The sequence below is a fragment of the Chlorocebus sabaeus genome, chromosome 7, assembly GCF_047675955.1.
Source record: "Chlorocebus sabaeus isolate Y175 chromosome 7, mChlSab1.0.hap1, whole genome shotgun sequence".
NCBI lineage: Eukaryota > Metazoa > Chordata > Mammalia > Primates > Cercopithecidae > Chlorocebus > Chlorocebus sabaeus.
Window position 1 is genome coordinate 53627 of NC_132910.1, and position 14689 is coordinate 68315.

Genomic DNA, 14689 nt, shown 5'->3' on the forward strand with positions numbered 1-14689 from the left:
GGAGGACTTTATGCAGACAGACCCTGTCTAAGAGGGAGAACGTGTTGAAAGTCTTATGTGATCGGATTTAAACTTCCACTGAGAGTAATTGAGCAATTTGTCAGGGGGCTGTTTGGACTAGATCAGATGTAAAATAGAGCTGTTAACCCATAGAAAATGTTGAACTGTTAAGTCACAGGTTTGTCATAAACTTGTCCTTTGGTAAAATGCTTGCCTATTTATTTCTCTGGGTTTCCTAGGGACCCAAAAACAATAGAGACACTCCAATCTTTTGGGAAGGTTTACTGGGCAAAATCTGGAAAATTCACGCAGCAAGACATTGACGAAGGCAAACTTTGTCTTCTCAACCGTAGATGCTCCTGTCGCTCCTTCATACAAAGGTATTGTGAATGTAACAGTGAGAATCTCAGTCCACAGCCTCGCAGATGACATTGCTGTTTTCCGAGTTCCCTCATGCACAGGCAGGAGCACCAGCTTCTGGCGCCTCTGTCCTTGCCTGTGATACGATTTCCACGTCTGACACCCTAAATATTGGCCTTGGAAACACGCTTCCCGACATCTGGGCGAGAAGAGTGCATCCTGTCATTTCAGTGTTACTGACCTGAGGCCCAGTGGGGCCAACCCACGGCAGTGACTGGGCTCATTCGTGTGGAAGGATGACGTGACCACGGCCCAGGCCTGGCCACATTACACTGTAGAGCCACTTTTGCTCACAGCATTATCAGCCTCACGCGGTCCTGAATGCATCCACGCTGCAGAAGCAGGCCTTGGTAAGAGTCAGCGTGGCTCGTGGGAGCTAGAGGTCTGGGTGTGATCTCTGGGCTGTTAGACATGACCCTGTGGTTGAAACACGTATGTGAAGTAACAGTGAGATGCACCTGTCCCCTCTGGGACACGAGGGCATAGCCCACTGTGCGAGCTCCTGGGTGGCAGCCCCCCTGTGCCTGTGGTTTGTCTTCTAGGAATGGACCACTTCTTGTACGGCCTCTCGGATGAGATGAAGCAGGCCCACAGGGAGCAGCTCTTCACCATCAGCCACAAGAAGCTCCTGGCCATGAGCGATAGGTGAGTGGGGAGTGGGGAGTGGGGAGCGGGGAGTGGGGGAGACAGCGTCCGGGATTGGAGACCTTAACGGCACTGAAGTAGAAGCCAGTCCTCACTGACCTCGCCTGCCTTCCTCTCAGGTACCTCGGCACTGGGAAGAGCACGCATGGCCTGGCCATACTCAGACCCGAGAATCCCAAAATCGCCAAGGACCCATCCTGGATCATCAGGTGAGCGGCCCTGGTGCCCCCAACTGTGCAGGAGCCCCTGAGACAATAGGCCTCTAGAGCTGAATATGAAAAGTCAGAAATGCTACTGCTTTTCCAAGAATATTATATCATTCTTAAAGTGTTGCCAACTGACTGGCAAGTCAATCTTAAGAGCGACCAGGAAGATGTCCATTGAAATAGTCATACACGAAATGCCAAAGATGCACCACGTAGAATTTTCACTTTCTACTGACTGAAAGGCTTGTTTTACCTCATTAGTTCTAGAATATTTAAGAATCTAAAAATAAAGGGCAACTCTGATTTAACCTCTGCTTGAGTCATTATCTTAAGTAGCATTTAGGGCTTTTACTAAAAAACAGAAGTAAAATGAAAAGGTACACAAAGGTGTCCCGTGTCTGCCTGTGCTGATTCATGAAACTCGATTACACCGAGGCCCTGTGGGAGTGTCCTCCTAACAGACGGAAGTTCAACGGGGCGGCCGGATGGAAGCAGTCCTGAGAAGCAGGTGGGCTGGGGTGAGTAAGCGCTCGCTTCGTCTTCACAGAGCCAGAAAGGAGAGCCACCACGCCAGCTCTTCTTGGCCGTTGGACTCTGATTTCCCAAACAGCTTGTTTTTGGGGTCTCCTCTCCCTCCACACAGCTCTCCACCGCCGTTTCTGAGGCACAGCTGTGGTCTCCTGCAACCTAGAGCTAAGAGGCAGAAACGCTGTCCCTACAGGAGGTGGGCCCACGAGGGCAGCAGGGCCGTCACGCCAGCACCCATGTCTACTCTGGCAAGAGTCATCAGAGAATTCCAAATTAGGTCCCAGCAAGGACCGTGGCTTGGACTGGACGAGAAACTGGCTATCAGATTTTTCAAACCCCCACCTTGGTGGTTTTAACATGCAGCTAGGATTGCAATCAAGAGGCCGAGTAGGTAAGATTCATGTGTTCTCTTTTACTTTCTAAGGAGAGCAGGAGCCTGGGGTCAAGGCCCAGGGTCCTGGCCTGCTGCTGTGGTTGGAAACTGACACATGGCAATAAACATGGCATTCCCCTTGGCCTGTGTAAACTACTGGCTTTGTTCTCCTTTTATGACTTGTGCATAGTTCAGTGATCCCTACTAAAAATATTTTTATAATCTTTGCCCACAAAAGTGCTGAGAAAACCATTAGTAGCCACCCATAGATTGAGGTTTTAATCTCCTACTTAAAAAACTAAAACGGAGGACTGTTGGAGTTGTAGGCAAACGTTTAATACACACATCTGAAAGCATGAGACACAGTCCAGACAGCACGCACTGGAGCTGGTGGGGCACACGGTCGGTGACAGGTGCTTGCTTGTTAGGTATTAATGTCAATAAATACTTTCAGAAAGTGCTGATAAATAACTTAAGTGTTACAAAAACAGATGGTCCACGGTGAGTCCAGGTTGCAGGTACATGCAGGCAGGACTGGGTCAGACGCTCCAGGGCTGGGCTGCACGTGCTCTAGCTGGCCTGAGTCCGACACATCATAGTTGTCCATGTACTTGGCCAGGATCTTCATGAGGGGCCGCAGCTTGAGCCACCACTGTTCTTTGGGAATCCTGTGCCTGTGGAGGGATGGGGGGACAGCAGTGAGGCTGGGAGATGCCACGGCCAGCACAGTGAGCCGTCTTGCCAGAAACACGGGGTTTGTAGGGTCGGCTGAATCAACTAGATAATAAAGCCAATTTCAGGGTCAAATGAAACCATTGCTTTTATATTTCTAAAAATTCTTCCCAAAGACCTAGTGGTGGTTTCTTATTGTTGTTCTTTTGAGACAGAGTCTCGCTCTGTCCCCAGGCTGGAGAGCAGAGGTGCAGTCTCAGCTCACTGCAACCTCTGCCTCCCAGGTTCAGGCGATTTCTCCTGTCTCAGCCTCCTGAGTAGCTGGGACTACAGGTGTACACCACCACACCTGGCTAATTTTTGTATTTTTAGTAGAGATGGGGTTTCACCATGTGGGCCAGGCTGGTCTTGATCTCTTGACCTTGTGATCCACCCACCTAGGCCTCCCAAAGTGCTGGGATTATAGGTGTGAGCCGCCATGCCTGGCCAAGACCTAGTATTTTTTAACTGAGCTTCAGAAAATCTAGTTCCTCAAACCCCTGAATGAGTTGCCGAAAGCAACAGCAATGGCCATTCTCCTGTCCTGTACTCACGTTGGCTGGGTTTGCTAAGGCAATAAGACCCCAACTTACTCAAAATCCGTTTGCTTCTTCAGCTCTGCCACAGGTTGAAAAATAAGGTTTCTTTTGCTTATTCCCAGCACACAAACGGAATCATCGGTGGTAAATTTTTTTCCTATAAAAGATTTTAAAAAAGATTAACAACACCCTGTCACATGGGCAGGTGGGAGAGCAGAATCATGGGGCGAGATGAGAAGTGAGATTCCTGGCAACCATCCTGAACCTGGCCTGGAAGCCTGGGGGAGGCTGAGAATGGCCAAGAACGGCCGAGAACAGCTGAGAACAACTGCACAGTGTGGCCAGCGCCTGGCCTGGGCAGCTCTGCTCTTGTGGGATCGCCCTGATGGCTTCCTGGAAAGCAGCTTTTGTTTTTCCTCTCAGTGGAGAGAATTTTTCACTAAATAGTGGAATAGAGAAATTACCTTAAGAAATTGATGCCCACGAATACACACACAGAGGAGTGAGAAACATCCATAGCTAAATTAGCAAAAGAAAATCGATGTAGAAAGAATCAGTCAGTTCTTCAAAAAGACAAACCAATTGAAACTGTTCACATCACTGTTTTTTGTAGACTGTCATTCTTCTACGTTGCACATTGGCAGTGATAATGGTTTGCCCTAAAAAAGCACACACCTGGTATGACTGAAGAAAGCTGAGGGGGGTGGGGGCAAGAAAGATGCTGGCACAAACAGCCACTCAGGAATGAGTGGGGACCAGCCACATTGGAACAATTAACAATTGTATTATACAAAATGTCATGTTTTTTAAAACTTTTCAGTTTATCTAAAGATTTGTTAGAATATGTAACTTACAAAACTGATTTAAGGAAAAACATGCATAGTTCTACAAACATGAACAATTCATTCAGCAGCCAAATCTTCCTCAAAACTGGAAGTTCTGACAGATGGAGTTGCAAGGAGGTTGTCCTAACATACATCCAAAAAATAGAAGGCCCCACTTAAACTGTGAGGGAAACTGCGGGCTGATGCTCAAGATCTCCAGAGCAAAAAGCCTGCACAAAAGAACTTCAGGTTGAATCTAGCAGTGATAAAAGAGAACATGTTACCCACGCCCAAGCTGACCTTATCCCAGGAATCCAAGGTTGGTTAAATAGCAACGCTCAGAGACCAGCAGGAGTTAGAACATCACACGCAGCTCAGTACTGGACTGAAGAAGGAACCAGTATACCCTACTTCTCCCCGATAGGACAGCATTTTCACCAAGGCAGACGGCCTCCCTCCGCGGACCCCTTACCTCTGCCCCAGGCCTCCTTGAGTTTCGCAGTGATCCACTCCATAGCTCTGGCAGAGATTTTGGTTCCAAAGTTTCTATCAAATGGAGAGGGTGCCCCACCCTGTTGGTGGTTAGAGTCATATGAAATATCAGTTATACAGTAACACTTTGTTGTTAAATAGAAATGACGATTTCTATTTCACAGAATTCACGTTTTTATTTCTAGGTCTTTATGGATAGCTGGAACAGAAAAAAACACAATCTCTGTTTCCTGTAGCCTGAACTCAGCCTGTTAAGCAAAAGTGTCAAGTGTTCCCCCTGCCCAGTAAGAGGAGGATTTTAATAAATGGAATGAGTCAACTAACAATCTCCAATATTTTAAAATCTTCAATCAGGATTTCATAAACTCATCTGGGGTGGGGATGGGTCGCAGCTTTAAGAATCTGATAAACGTTGTGGATTCTTTAACAAAATCACACATACGCCTCCTATTTCATCATCATTTCAGGGGATTCATCAGCTCTCTGGAATAAATTCACGGGCTCTGGTTTAAAAGTATAAAGAATAGGAGGTTGTGAGGAAGGAGTGTGTGTGAGTTAGGAATGCTGGACCGCTGTGTCCCAGGCTCAGCTCATGACATGTGTGTGCCTGCATGCAGCTCATTCCAGGTCATTCTGATTTGGGGTGAGTGTCAAGTATATTACATGTCTGATAATCCATTTTAAATCTTAGGAAGCTCCAGTTTTTAACTCGATGAAGTGTTTAATTTGAATAAGCATTTCCAAGTAGTGGGGTTGTCACTGTTTTCATGAAAGCTGACAGTTCCCTTAAAATCCCCATTACTCAAACCTCACCAACAAAAGAATCCTAAAGCTGGTGATGTTTGGCATGACTTAAAAGTTTAGATGATTTGGCTGGGCATGGTGGGGATCACGCCTGTAATCCCACCACTTTGGGAGGCTGAGGTGGGCGAATCACCTGAGGTCAGGAGTTTGAGACCAGCCTGGCCAACGCAGTGAAACTCCATCTCTACTGAAAATACAAAAATTAGTTGTGCATGGTGGTGGACACCTGTACTCCCATCTACTCAGAAGGCTGAGGCAGGACAATCTCTTGAACCTGGAAGAGGTGGAGGTTGCAGTGAGCCAAGATTGCGCCACTGCACTCCAGCCTGGGTAACAGAGCAAGACTCTGTCTCAAAAAAAAAAAAAAAAAAATGTCTCCCAGCTAACTGGGTGTATGCATATACTGCAGATCGTTTTGTTGTATAGTGACAACACACGCGACACATAATGTGACACAACAAACTGACACAGGATGTCGATTTCACCTAAGCCCAGCTAACAGGGAGTGATGAAATCTCGTGCTGTGTTGCTCTTTCCCACCCAGAACGCAAATCATCCCTGTGCCCTAAGTCTCCATGCTGTCTGTGCCTCCTGTCCCTGAGTCACTCAGTAGCCGCCTTGGTTATCAGATGGTTATCAGTACCCACCCCCTCATGTATACAGGGGGCGGGTACTATCCCCAGGTTCAGGCACCCACTGGAGACTTGGGACACATTCCCTGAGGCTAAGAGGGATGACTATTTCCTTCTTCCTTCATAAACATCAGGTGCTAATTAGAGAAATGATTTTAAGATATCTAAAAGAGTAAGACTATAAAGCAAAAATTTTAGTTGTCTAAATGCGGGCAAGTCTGTAGAGCAACACACCACGACTCTGTTCTGCAACTGCTCAGCGTATAGTGCACTCCAGCGGCAAAGAAATTACCACTCATCCAGCCCAAAGTCACAGAGCAGAATCTAAGAACCGCAGTGTTACGGTGACCATAAGATCAGCCCTGGTCTCTCACTCACCTGAACACAAGGCCCCTCTGGATAGTAGTCTTCATTTTCTGCGTCAGGCGCTCCACATTGGACTGGAAAAGAGCATTTTGTTAATCAGACAATAAACTTCTGCTAAGCACCTACTGTGTGCCAGGTCCTGCAGGGCGGGAAGTGCCAACCACACGTGGTGGTGAGCGTGGCCAAGGAGGCTGCAAGCTCTCACAGCTTGGGTCTCGGGGAGCCTCCCCAGGCGGCGAGAGCACGTCTGCAGCAATGAATGCTGAGCACAGGGCACTGATGTGAGCAGCCCTCACAGCGGCCACTAGAAACGCCTTCCGGAATCAACAGGGTCCCTCTGAAGATGATAATTCCGTGACTGGCCTAGTGCTCATTCATGGCTCTATTGCTCCTTATTTTCATGACGATGTTCTCTCGGCGCTCTCAGAGGAAAAGAGCGACCTGTGGCCTTTCAATGGAATCTCCTATGACGGCCTGATGAACAGTGTCTGATCAGAGAATTTTGTAAACTCTCATTGACACACAGATTTCTTAAGGAACAGATTGTCTTAGAAAAGGGTAACATCCTATATCAGATCATCTTGGGAGGATTACAAGAGGGAGGTAATTCTCTAATGACTCATCCTAAGAAAATGGAGATTTTTACATCTAATCAATCTGTCACTGGGCACGGTGGCAGAATTTCACAAAGTAGGAGCCTGGGCGCAGTCGCTCACGCCTGTAATCCCAGCTCTTTAGGAGGCCAAGGCGGGTAGATTGCCTGAGGTCAAGAGTTTGAGACCAGCCTGGCCAACATGGTGAAACCCCGTCTCTACTAAAAATACAAAAATTAGCCGGGCATGGTGGCAGGTGCTGTAGTCCCACCTACTTGGGAGGCTGAGGCAGGAGAATCACTTGAAGCCAGGAGGCTGAAGTTGCAGTGAGCTGAGATTGTGCCACTGCACTCCAGCCTGGGTGACAGAGCAAGCGTCCATCTCAACAACAACAACAACAAATCATAATTTCTCTTCTGAAGCTCTTGCCAGGTTGAATGCTGGTGAGGCAGGATCTTTGGACAGATTTCTGAAATACGGTCATGAGTCACATAACAGGGGGATATGTTCTGAGAAATGCATTGCTAGGTGACTTGAGCCTTGTGCAAACATCCTACAGTGAACTCTCACAAACCCAGGAGGCAGGGCCTGCCACATATCTGTTGTTCCTGACTACAAACCTAAATGTCTGAGACTGTTGAATACTGCAGGCAATTGTGTATCTAAACATGTCTAGATGTAGAAAAGCACAGTTAAAAATATATATATATGTATATAACATATGTTTTTTAATATATATAATCTTTCTATAAAAGATAAATAACAGTGCACCTGTTTGGGGCAGCTCCAATATCATCTTATGGGACCCACCGCTGACAGAAACATCATGATGAAGTGAATGACTCCACAAGTATTTAATATGACATAGTGAAGAAATTCGTGATTCACATGTCACATAATTAGTGACAACGCCAAGGCCCTTTTTACTTGATCTACTTGGCCCAGAAACAAGTAACATCCTAACCTTTTAAAAGACAATGGTGCCGGGTACAGTGGCTCACGCCTGTAATCCCAGCACTTTGGAAGGCCAAGATGGGCAGATCACGAGGTCAGGAGTTCGAGACCAGCCTGACCAACAAGGTGAAACCCCATCTCTATTAAAAATACAAAAATTATCTGGGCATGGTGGCACGTGCCTGTAATCTCAACTACTCGGGAGTCTGAGGCAGGAGAATTGTTGGAACCTGGGAATCGGAGGTTGTAGCGAGCCAGGATCATGCCACTGCATTCCAACCTGGGTTGCAGAGCAATATATAACATTATATATTTATTTATATAACTAACTAAAGACAATTGTTCAAGTTGCATTTTATCTGCCAAGGCCTGTCATCCTGCATGGAGTTTAACTGAACACTGCAGGGTCCAGGCCTGGATTCTGCTGTGCCATCCAAGCAGGGGCAGACCCCGGGCTCGGTGACACTCTTCCCTAAAAGAGCCACAGATGCCAAAAAACCACGGCCGTGTGTGTGTCAGTTTAGAGGCAGACGCAGCATCAGAGGCCTCAAGATTTAAAAGAAGCTGCAGCAAGCTTCAGAGCCAGTTGCAGACGTGGGTGGTGATTGTTAGCGGAGGCGCTCAAATCGTTTGTGACAGAAGTGAGAAAACATTAACTACACAACAGACTACATCAAAAAAACAAGCTCGTGTTTCACACAAGAGACTAGAAGGTGTCCTCAACCAGGCACGTCCGCCTTCACCTGACACATGGGAGAGGCATCTGGGCAATGCGAAGGGCATCAAGCATGGCGTGTTCTGTAGTACCTGTCTCCATGCCCCCTCGAAAAGCAAACCACCCTAGATACGATGTTTCACTCCACAGCACCGAGTGGATCCAAAGGGGACGGTCCCCCTAGGCCAGCCCCCGTCACATACCTGCAGATCCCTGATGTCGAAGGGCTCCTTCGAAAATGTATGCGGCAGCGGCTCCGGCCGTGAGCCCCCCATGTTGGCCAGGTAGCCACGGTAGCCGCCCATGGACTTGATGAACACGCGCCGCTTGGTTCCGCTGGCGGACTGCTTGATGTGGTCGCAGGTCTGGTCACAGAGATCAGTCACTCCAGCCCAGGGCCAGGGTGCACCCACCATCCCAGAGCTCCCCGACGAGTAAGTGCAGCAAGGGCCCCCACCGCGCCTGAGCATGCGGTCCCAGCATCGCAGAGGTGAAGGGTGTACAGCAGCCGGGATGTGCCCTTGGAGTGGGTGTGAACATGCCCCCAACCCCCCCACCCCACCGTGGCAGCCACCTGGAGATGACCTCAATGACCTGTGGTGGGGGCCTGGCCATCTGCCGCTCCCTTCTCCCAGGACCCATAAGAGGAGACTGAAAAGACGACCCCACAAGCCAGCTCACTCCACGCTGCTCTCTGTCCCTGCTGAAGCAGCTTTCACCAGACACGGACACCGTTAGGTGTGAGCTGAGAAGTTAGGGGGCTCTCCCCTACCAGCTTAGTCCATGGGAACAGCTGTGATCTTCTATTTTCTTCCATTAAAGCTCCCTGTGATTTTAGATCTGTGGCCATCTTCCATTCATCAGTGAATGTTACGTTTATAGAAACTCTACTCAAAGGCAGACGGTGGTTCTTAGACCCAGGTGCCTGGGGAGTCTTTCGGATGCATAGGCATCAGGTCCCCAAGTGAAATGTCTGCCATCCGCCCTCCACGAGGACCCAAGCTCAGTGGGGAGAAAAGCAGCAGAGAAATGCATCGGCCACCTTCCCACCCACACACGAGTCCGGGCTGCAGCGCCCTCTCCTGGGACTCTGCAAAACCTCTGCCTGGGCCTCAGCTCCCATCCCGGCACCCTCCAATCTGTTCACACAGACTGGAGACCCATCTATAAAAAACATAAATCTGATCCAGTCATTCAAAACCCTTTGGCTCACTTCAAGTACACGTCAAGACTTTCTCGGGAATCCCTGGCCCCGCCTGCTTCTGATACCAGGTCCCGCTCTAGATCCAGCAACCTCAGGTCCTCCTGGGGCCTCTGGATATGCTGGCTGCTGTGTGCATTCAGGTACAGTGGTGGGCGGGAGAGCAGCCCCCAAAAGAATCCTGGTCCTAATGCCTGGAACCTGAGAACGTTCCCTCATGCGGTGATAAAGGAATCCTGAGGACTATCCAGGTGCGCCCTAAGTGCCACCACTTGCATCAGCAGATGAGGGGTGTAGAGGCCCTGGAGCAGGATGCTGCACACCTACATGGGAGGCGGCGGCACCGGGGAACAAGGCGGGCAAGGCCCGCAGCTCTGGGCACCTGAATGGGCCACGAGGGACTCTCCTGGAGCAAACACTGGCCTCAGTCCATGGCTCCTGCCTTCCAGAACTGTGTGACAGTGAGTATTATTTTCCAGCCCCAGGTGTGTGGTCAGGGTCACAGCAGCCACGGAACACACACAGGCACCTTCCTCAGCTCTGACCAGGAGGGAAATGTCATTTTCTCACGAAAATGCCGCCTGGTTTCTAATGGCAAAGTTCGTCTGTCAGGGGTTCTCGGGGCACCCCATGTCCTCTCTTCATAGAAATCACCCTGGAGTCTCTCCCTGCAGTTAGCTCGTGGTTATTTGACTTGCAGTCCTCACTAGGCTACAAATTCCATGAGGGCAGGAACTGTGGGCTGGACTTCCACCACTGCACCATCAGCAGGACCCGGCCAAGCACCCACAGCAGGCGCTCAAGAAATGCTTGTCTCTGAATGACATAAGCACAGTATTCTCCAGCCAGCCAGCCATCCTGGTCAAGGGCTGATCCTGCAGGATTCCCTAACCGGCCTCCATGGGACTCAGCCAAGAGTAAAAGCATGAAGTGGGGGTGTGGACTTGAGACTGGGGGCCACATGAGAGTCTGTGCACCAAAGTTTAACACCCACTGGGAAATTTTCACTTGAGATCTTCGGATGAAATTTTAAAACACACTTTGTTGAATAAACACAGGCTTCATTAAACCATTCCAACCTATACTTCGTTTCTTTGGCAGATTCTTTTCCTCCCAAAATAATTGGTTGATGTGTTCAAAAGTGAACACGGGCTCTAGTTAGCGGGCCACTTTGCATTGTGTAGAAGCCGAGATGGGGAGAGAAACAGGCAATGGGAAGAATTCCCATCTTTGTGCTTAGGAAGGACAGAGGACAGAAGCCCGTCAAGGGTCCAAAGAGCCCACAACTGCCTTCTTGAAGGGCCAGTGCAGAATTCTGAGGGTGTCACTGTTCCACCTGTACTGGGTTCTCTCTCTAATTGCGATCTAAGACTTAGGATGTCGTAAGGCTTTAAGACTTACCCTTTGTCTTAGAGAATCCCGGGCATGGGAAGGAAAATGTGGGTGGGGCATCAGGACCCCCAGAGCCACAAAGCCTTATGGGTTATTTTTCCAACTGAATCTCCCCCGCAGCCCACCCTGAGGTGGGGAATTACTGTCACTCATTCAAAGAATGACATCAACCACTTAATGACAAAAGAATTCTGCAGGTAAGCAGCTCTCCCAAGAGGCTGATTTGTGCCCGAGCGTGTCTGAGTTCTAGTCCCACCAGGCTGCTGCTGTGGGTGCGTGGAACAGCGCAGCGCTGACACCTGAGCCACGCCCCCGATCGTGTGCTCCTCTGAGTGTAAACACAGTGACAGCTGGGACGGAAGAGTCCGCCTTTACTGGAGCTCAGACACAGCTTTCCTGAACTCTCTCATTACCTAGATGGTGTCTTAAACCTGAATTAGCTTCTAAAAATAGCAAGTCCCTCCGGCGGTGCCTCAGGCAATTAGTCAAAGTAGTACTGACAAGAAGAAGGCTGATCCCAGGCATGGCCCTGCCTGCCTGCAGTGTTTCAAGCCTGGACATCTAGAAACTGCTAAAGGAGAGCAAAGCCAGCGATGGCCGGACCCTAACGACATTCAGTGAACAGGAGTCAAGCGCGGGGCCCAAGGAAGTCCATGGAACGAGCCGTTGCCAACCTCTGCAAAGCCAGTAGAGCACCAGGGAACACGACAGGGAGAAGCCCAGGAGAGAGATGGCCCTCAGCTCGAGTGGGAGGCACAGGAGGCTGCAGCTGACCTCACGGCCCCTCTGCTCCCTTCCCTGCACTGGAACTCAGTTCTGAAGGAAGAACCCGGAACAGAACTGCTGTTTTCCGAGGTTCTGTGCCAAGCTGAACTAAGGAGTCTCCAACAGGGCTGGGAGTTTTCATGCAAACTCTGGAGCTGGTTTGGACGTGAACATCTAAGGTAAAGGCCAGCGGCTGCTCTCCAGGAGGCACCAGGCGGCCAAGTCACTGATGTAACCCCATGTGCCAAGGGGGCCACTGTCCCATTTGCAGATGAGGACCCTCTCTGGGTCAGCTTATCAGGGACCGGAGGGGGCCACCATGAGGGTGTCAGCACCACGCCCATGACTGGCAGAATCCACTCCTTCCAAAGCACATATTGGTGAAACTGCCTGCCCAGGAGGGCATGATCTCGGCTCTCTTCAGAACCTCTCGTCTCACCAGGAAGGCTGTGGTTCCAGGCAGTGGCCCCCAGTGGGCACGCCTCTGTCCCAGAGCTCGTACGTACCAGGCACTCAAACCCCTTCCTGCAGGCTCCCACAGCTGACCCTGCGGCCTCGCTACTCAACGCAGGCGGGAGAGGCAGTCTCCAGAGAAATGGTGCTCACCACTCCCCTAGTCTAGCAGGGATAGAAACACGACCCCAAGGACTGGATATATCCTCTCACTTTTAATCAATAAAGACAGGTTCTTCCTAAGGCAGAGAAGCTAAAAAATTTACCCTGTTCTGGCCAGTGTGACTGACATAAAGCCAAGCTAGAAAAGGGTGAGGGGGAAATCTGGCTCATTCTTAACACAGAAGAAACACACTGCTAAAATAAATGAAAGAAAGCAATGGGAGGAAATGATGTTTCTTGCATTTGAAACATCAACTTGCTTTGTTCAAGAGGTTTAAGACACACGTAAGCCATGCTCCACACACACGGCCGGCCGTTTCTGAAGTCAGTGTTTCTGGAACAAAAGCCTTGGCCTGCCCAGTGAACATTCACACTGAGCACACTGTCGCGAAGCTGCTTGGCCAGCCAGCAGGGGGCAGGAGAGAGCCGCAGGTGCCATGTGGGGTCCCTGCAAACTGGCCTCACTCCCTCAGTCAAGGGCCTTGCCTCTTGCCAATCCAGGGGCTTCCTCCAAGGGGAAGCGGCCTCTTCAGCTGCCACCGCACTGACTTCAGAAGGCTTAGCCAATGGGACAATAGATTCAACAGAGTTCCATGTTGTTAAGGGAAACTTCTGTTACCAGGCAACCTTAGTATCATATTCAATGTAAAATAACCAACAAGATCGTTTCCAAACAAACATGCTAGTAGTGCCTTATCCTTCAATGCTGCTTAAACACGGAGAAGAATGAGGAAAAAAGAGCATGGCACTTACTTCTTAAAAAATAACACCTCTTCCAGGTTCCTTTTACCCATATCATAAAGACTTACAACTGGATTCCCTACAGGAAGGTGGAGTGGGGGTGGATCCCCACGCTGACCCAGCCTCCCCCCAGGTCAGTCACCCGCCCCTCACCGCGGGGTTCACAGCTCTCCAGACACTGTCACCTCAACAAAGAAAGGTGGCATCTCTGAGATCTCTTCACAGGGAGCACCCAAACGGGAGCTAGAGAGACAGACACACCCACAACTGCTGTAAAATCCAGAAACGCAATACATATTTAAGGACTTCATTATTAGTTATTTAAAACTTGAAGAACAAAGTGAGCCTGCTTTTAACCTCTCTGCCACAATAACATCGTGTACGTCTGTCTTCTACCGTTTGTTCCTTCTCCAGCAGCTGCCGCCTGGCTGGCCGCCTGCAGAAGAGCCGCCTCCGGTACTCCTGCGAGGCCCTCGGTAAAAGCGTGAGCACCACGATCACATCTCAGGACGCTGCACACTTTAGGGTCGCCCACAGACCGCCATTGCCAATGCCTGGAAGGCACTGAACGGGCCCTCCTGCTCTTTGTAAATGTCACCTCTCGTAAGCTATGTTGTGTTGAAAATTTTTAACTGCAGTCCACACATACTTCTTTGTTTCTGTCTTGTTTTTATCCTAGAGGCATATTATTATGGAAAATTAAGTTTGCAAGTGTGAAGGGTTTTCTGAAAATCGACTTCTAATCCTGGAAGGACCAAAAAAAAAAAAAAAAAACTGCCAGATGTGGTGCTCACGCCTGTAATGTCAGCAGTTTGGGAGGCCGAGGCAGGCAGATCGCTTGAGCCCAGGAGTTTGAGACCAGCCTGGAAAACATGGCAAAACCCTGTCTCTACTAAAATTACAAAAAAAAAAAAAAAAAAAAAAAAAAAAAAAAAAAAAAAGGATTAGCTGGGCGTGGTGACATGTGTCTATTCCCAGCTACTCAGGAAGCTGAGATGGGAGGATCACCTGAGCCCAGGAGGTAAAGGCTGTAGTCAGCCAAGGTTTGCGTCACTGCACTCCAGTTTGGGCGACAGAGTGAGACCACTTCTCAAAAAAAAAGCAAAAACTGTATAAATCAGTACAGAAGGGAACTGGCTGGGCACGGTGGTGCACGCCTGTAATCTCAGCATT

The 14689-nt window shown here is 49.4% G+C and overlaps 1 protein-coding gene and 1 long non-coding RNA gene across 16 annotated transcripts in view; one reads left to right on the plus strand and one right to left on the minus strand.

Annotated features, from left to right (window-relative positions):
• The window catches only part of LOC140711982 (presequence protease, mitochondrial-like), a 55542-nt gene extending 41224 nt beyond the window's left edge, over nucleotides 1-14318 (plus strand). For 2 of the 15 annotated variants that reach the window (XM_073017311.1, XM_073017310.1), the window contains exons 3-8: nucleotides 240-770; nucleotides 963-1065; nucleotides 1185-1274; nucleotides 1707-1789; nucleotides 1993-2190; nucleotides 13931-14164. In XM_073017311.1, the coding sequence (XP_072873412.1) occupies nucleotides 965-1065; nucleotides 1185-1274; nucleotides 1707-1789; nucleotides 1993-2190; nucleotides 13931-14004 (546 nt within the window). In that variant the 5' untranslated portion in view covers nucleotides 240-770; nucleotides 963-964 and the 3' untranslated portion in view covers nucleotides 14005-14164. Of the gene's footprint in view, nucleotides 1-239; nucleotides 771-962; nucleotides 1066-1184; nucleotides 1275-1706; nucleotides 1790-1818; nucleotides 2191-4923; nucleotides 5171-7888; nucleotides 8247-13930 lie in introns of those variants that run through there. The other 13 variants (XM_073017303.1, XM_073017309.1, XM_073017312.1 and 10 more) reach the window with 12 other exon arrangements.
• On the minus strand, nucleotides 2487-4917 carry LOC140711983 (uncharacterized). The gene is made up of 3 exons (XR_012093331.1): nucleotides 4719-4917; nucleotides 3477-3579; nucleotides 2487-2846 (listed from the first exon to the last, which is right to left on the minus strand). It is a non-coding gene; the product is annotated as an uncharacterized lncRNA (long non-coding RNA).
• Nucleotides 14319-14689: the final 371 nt, after the last annotated feature.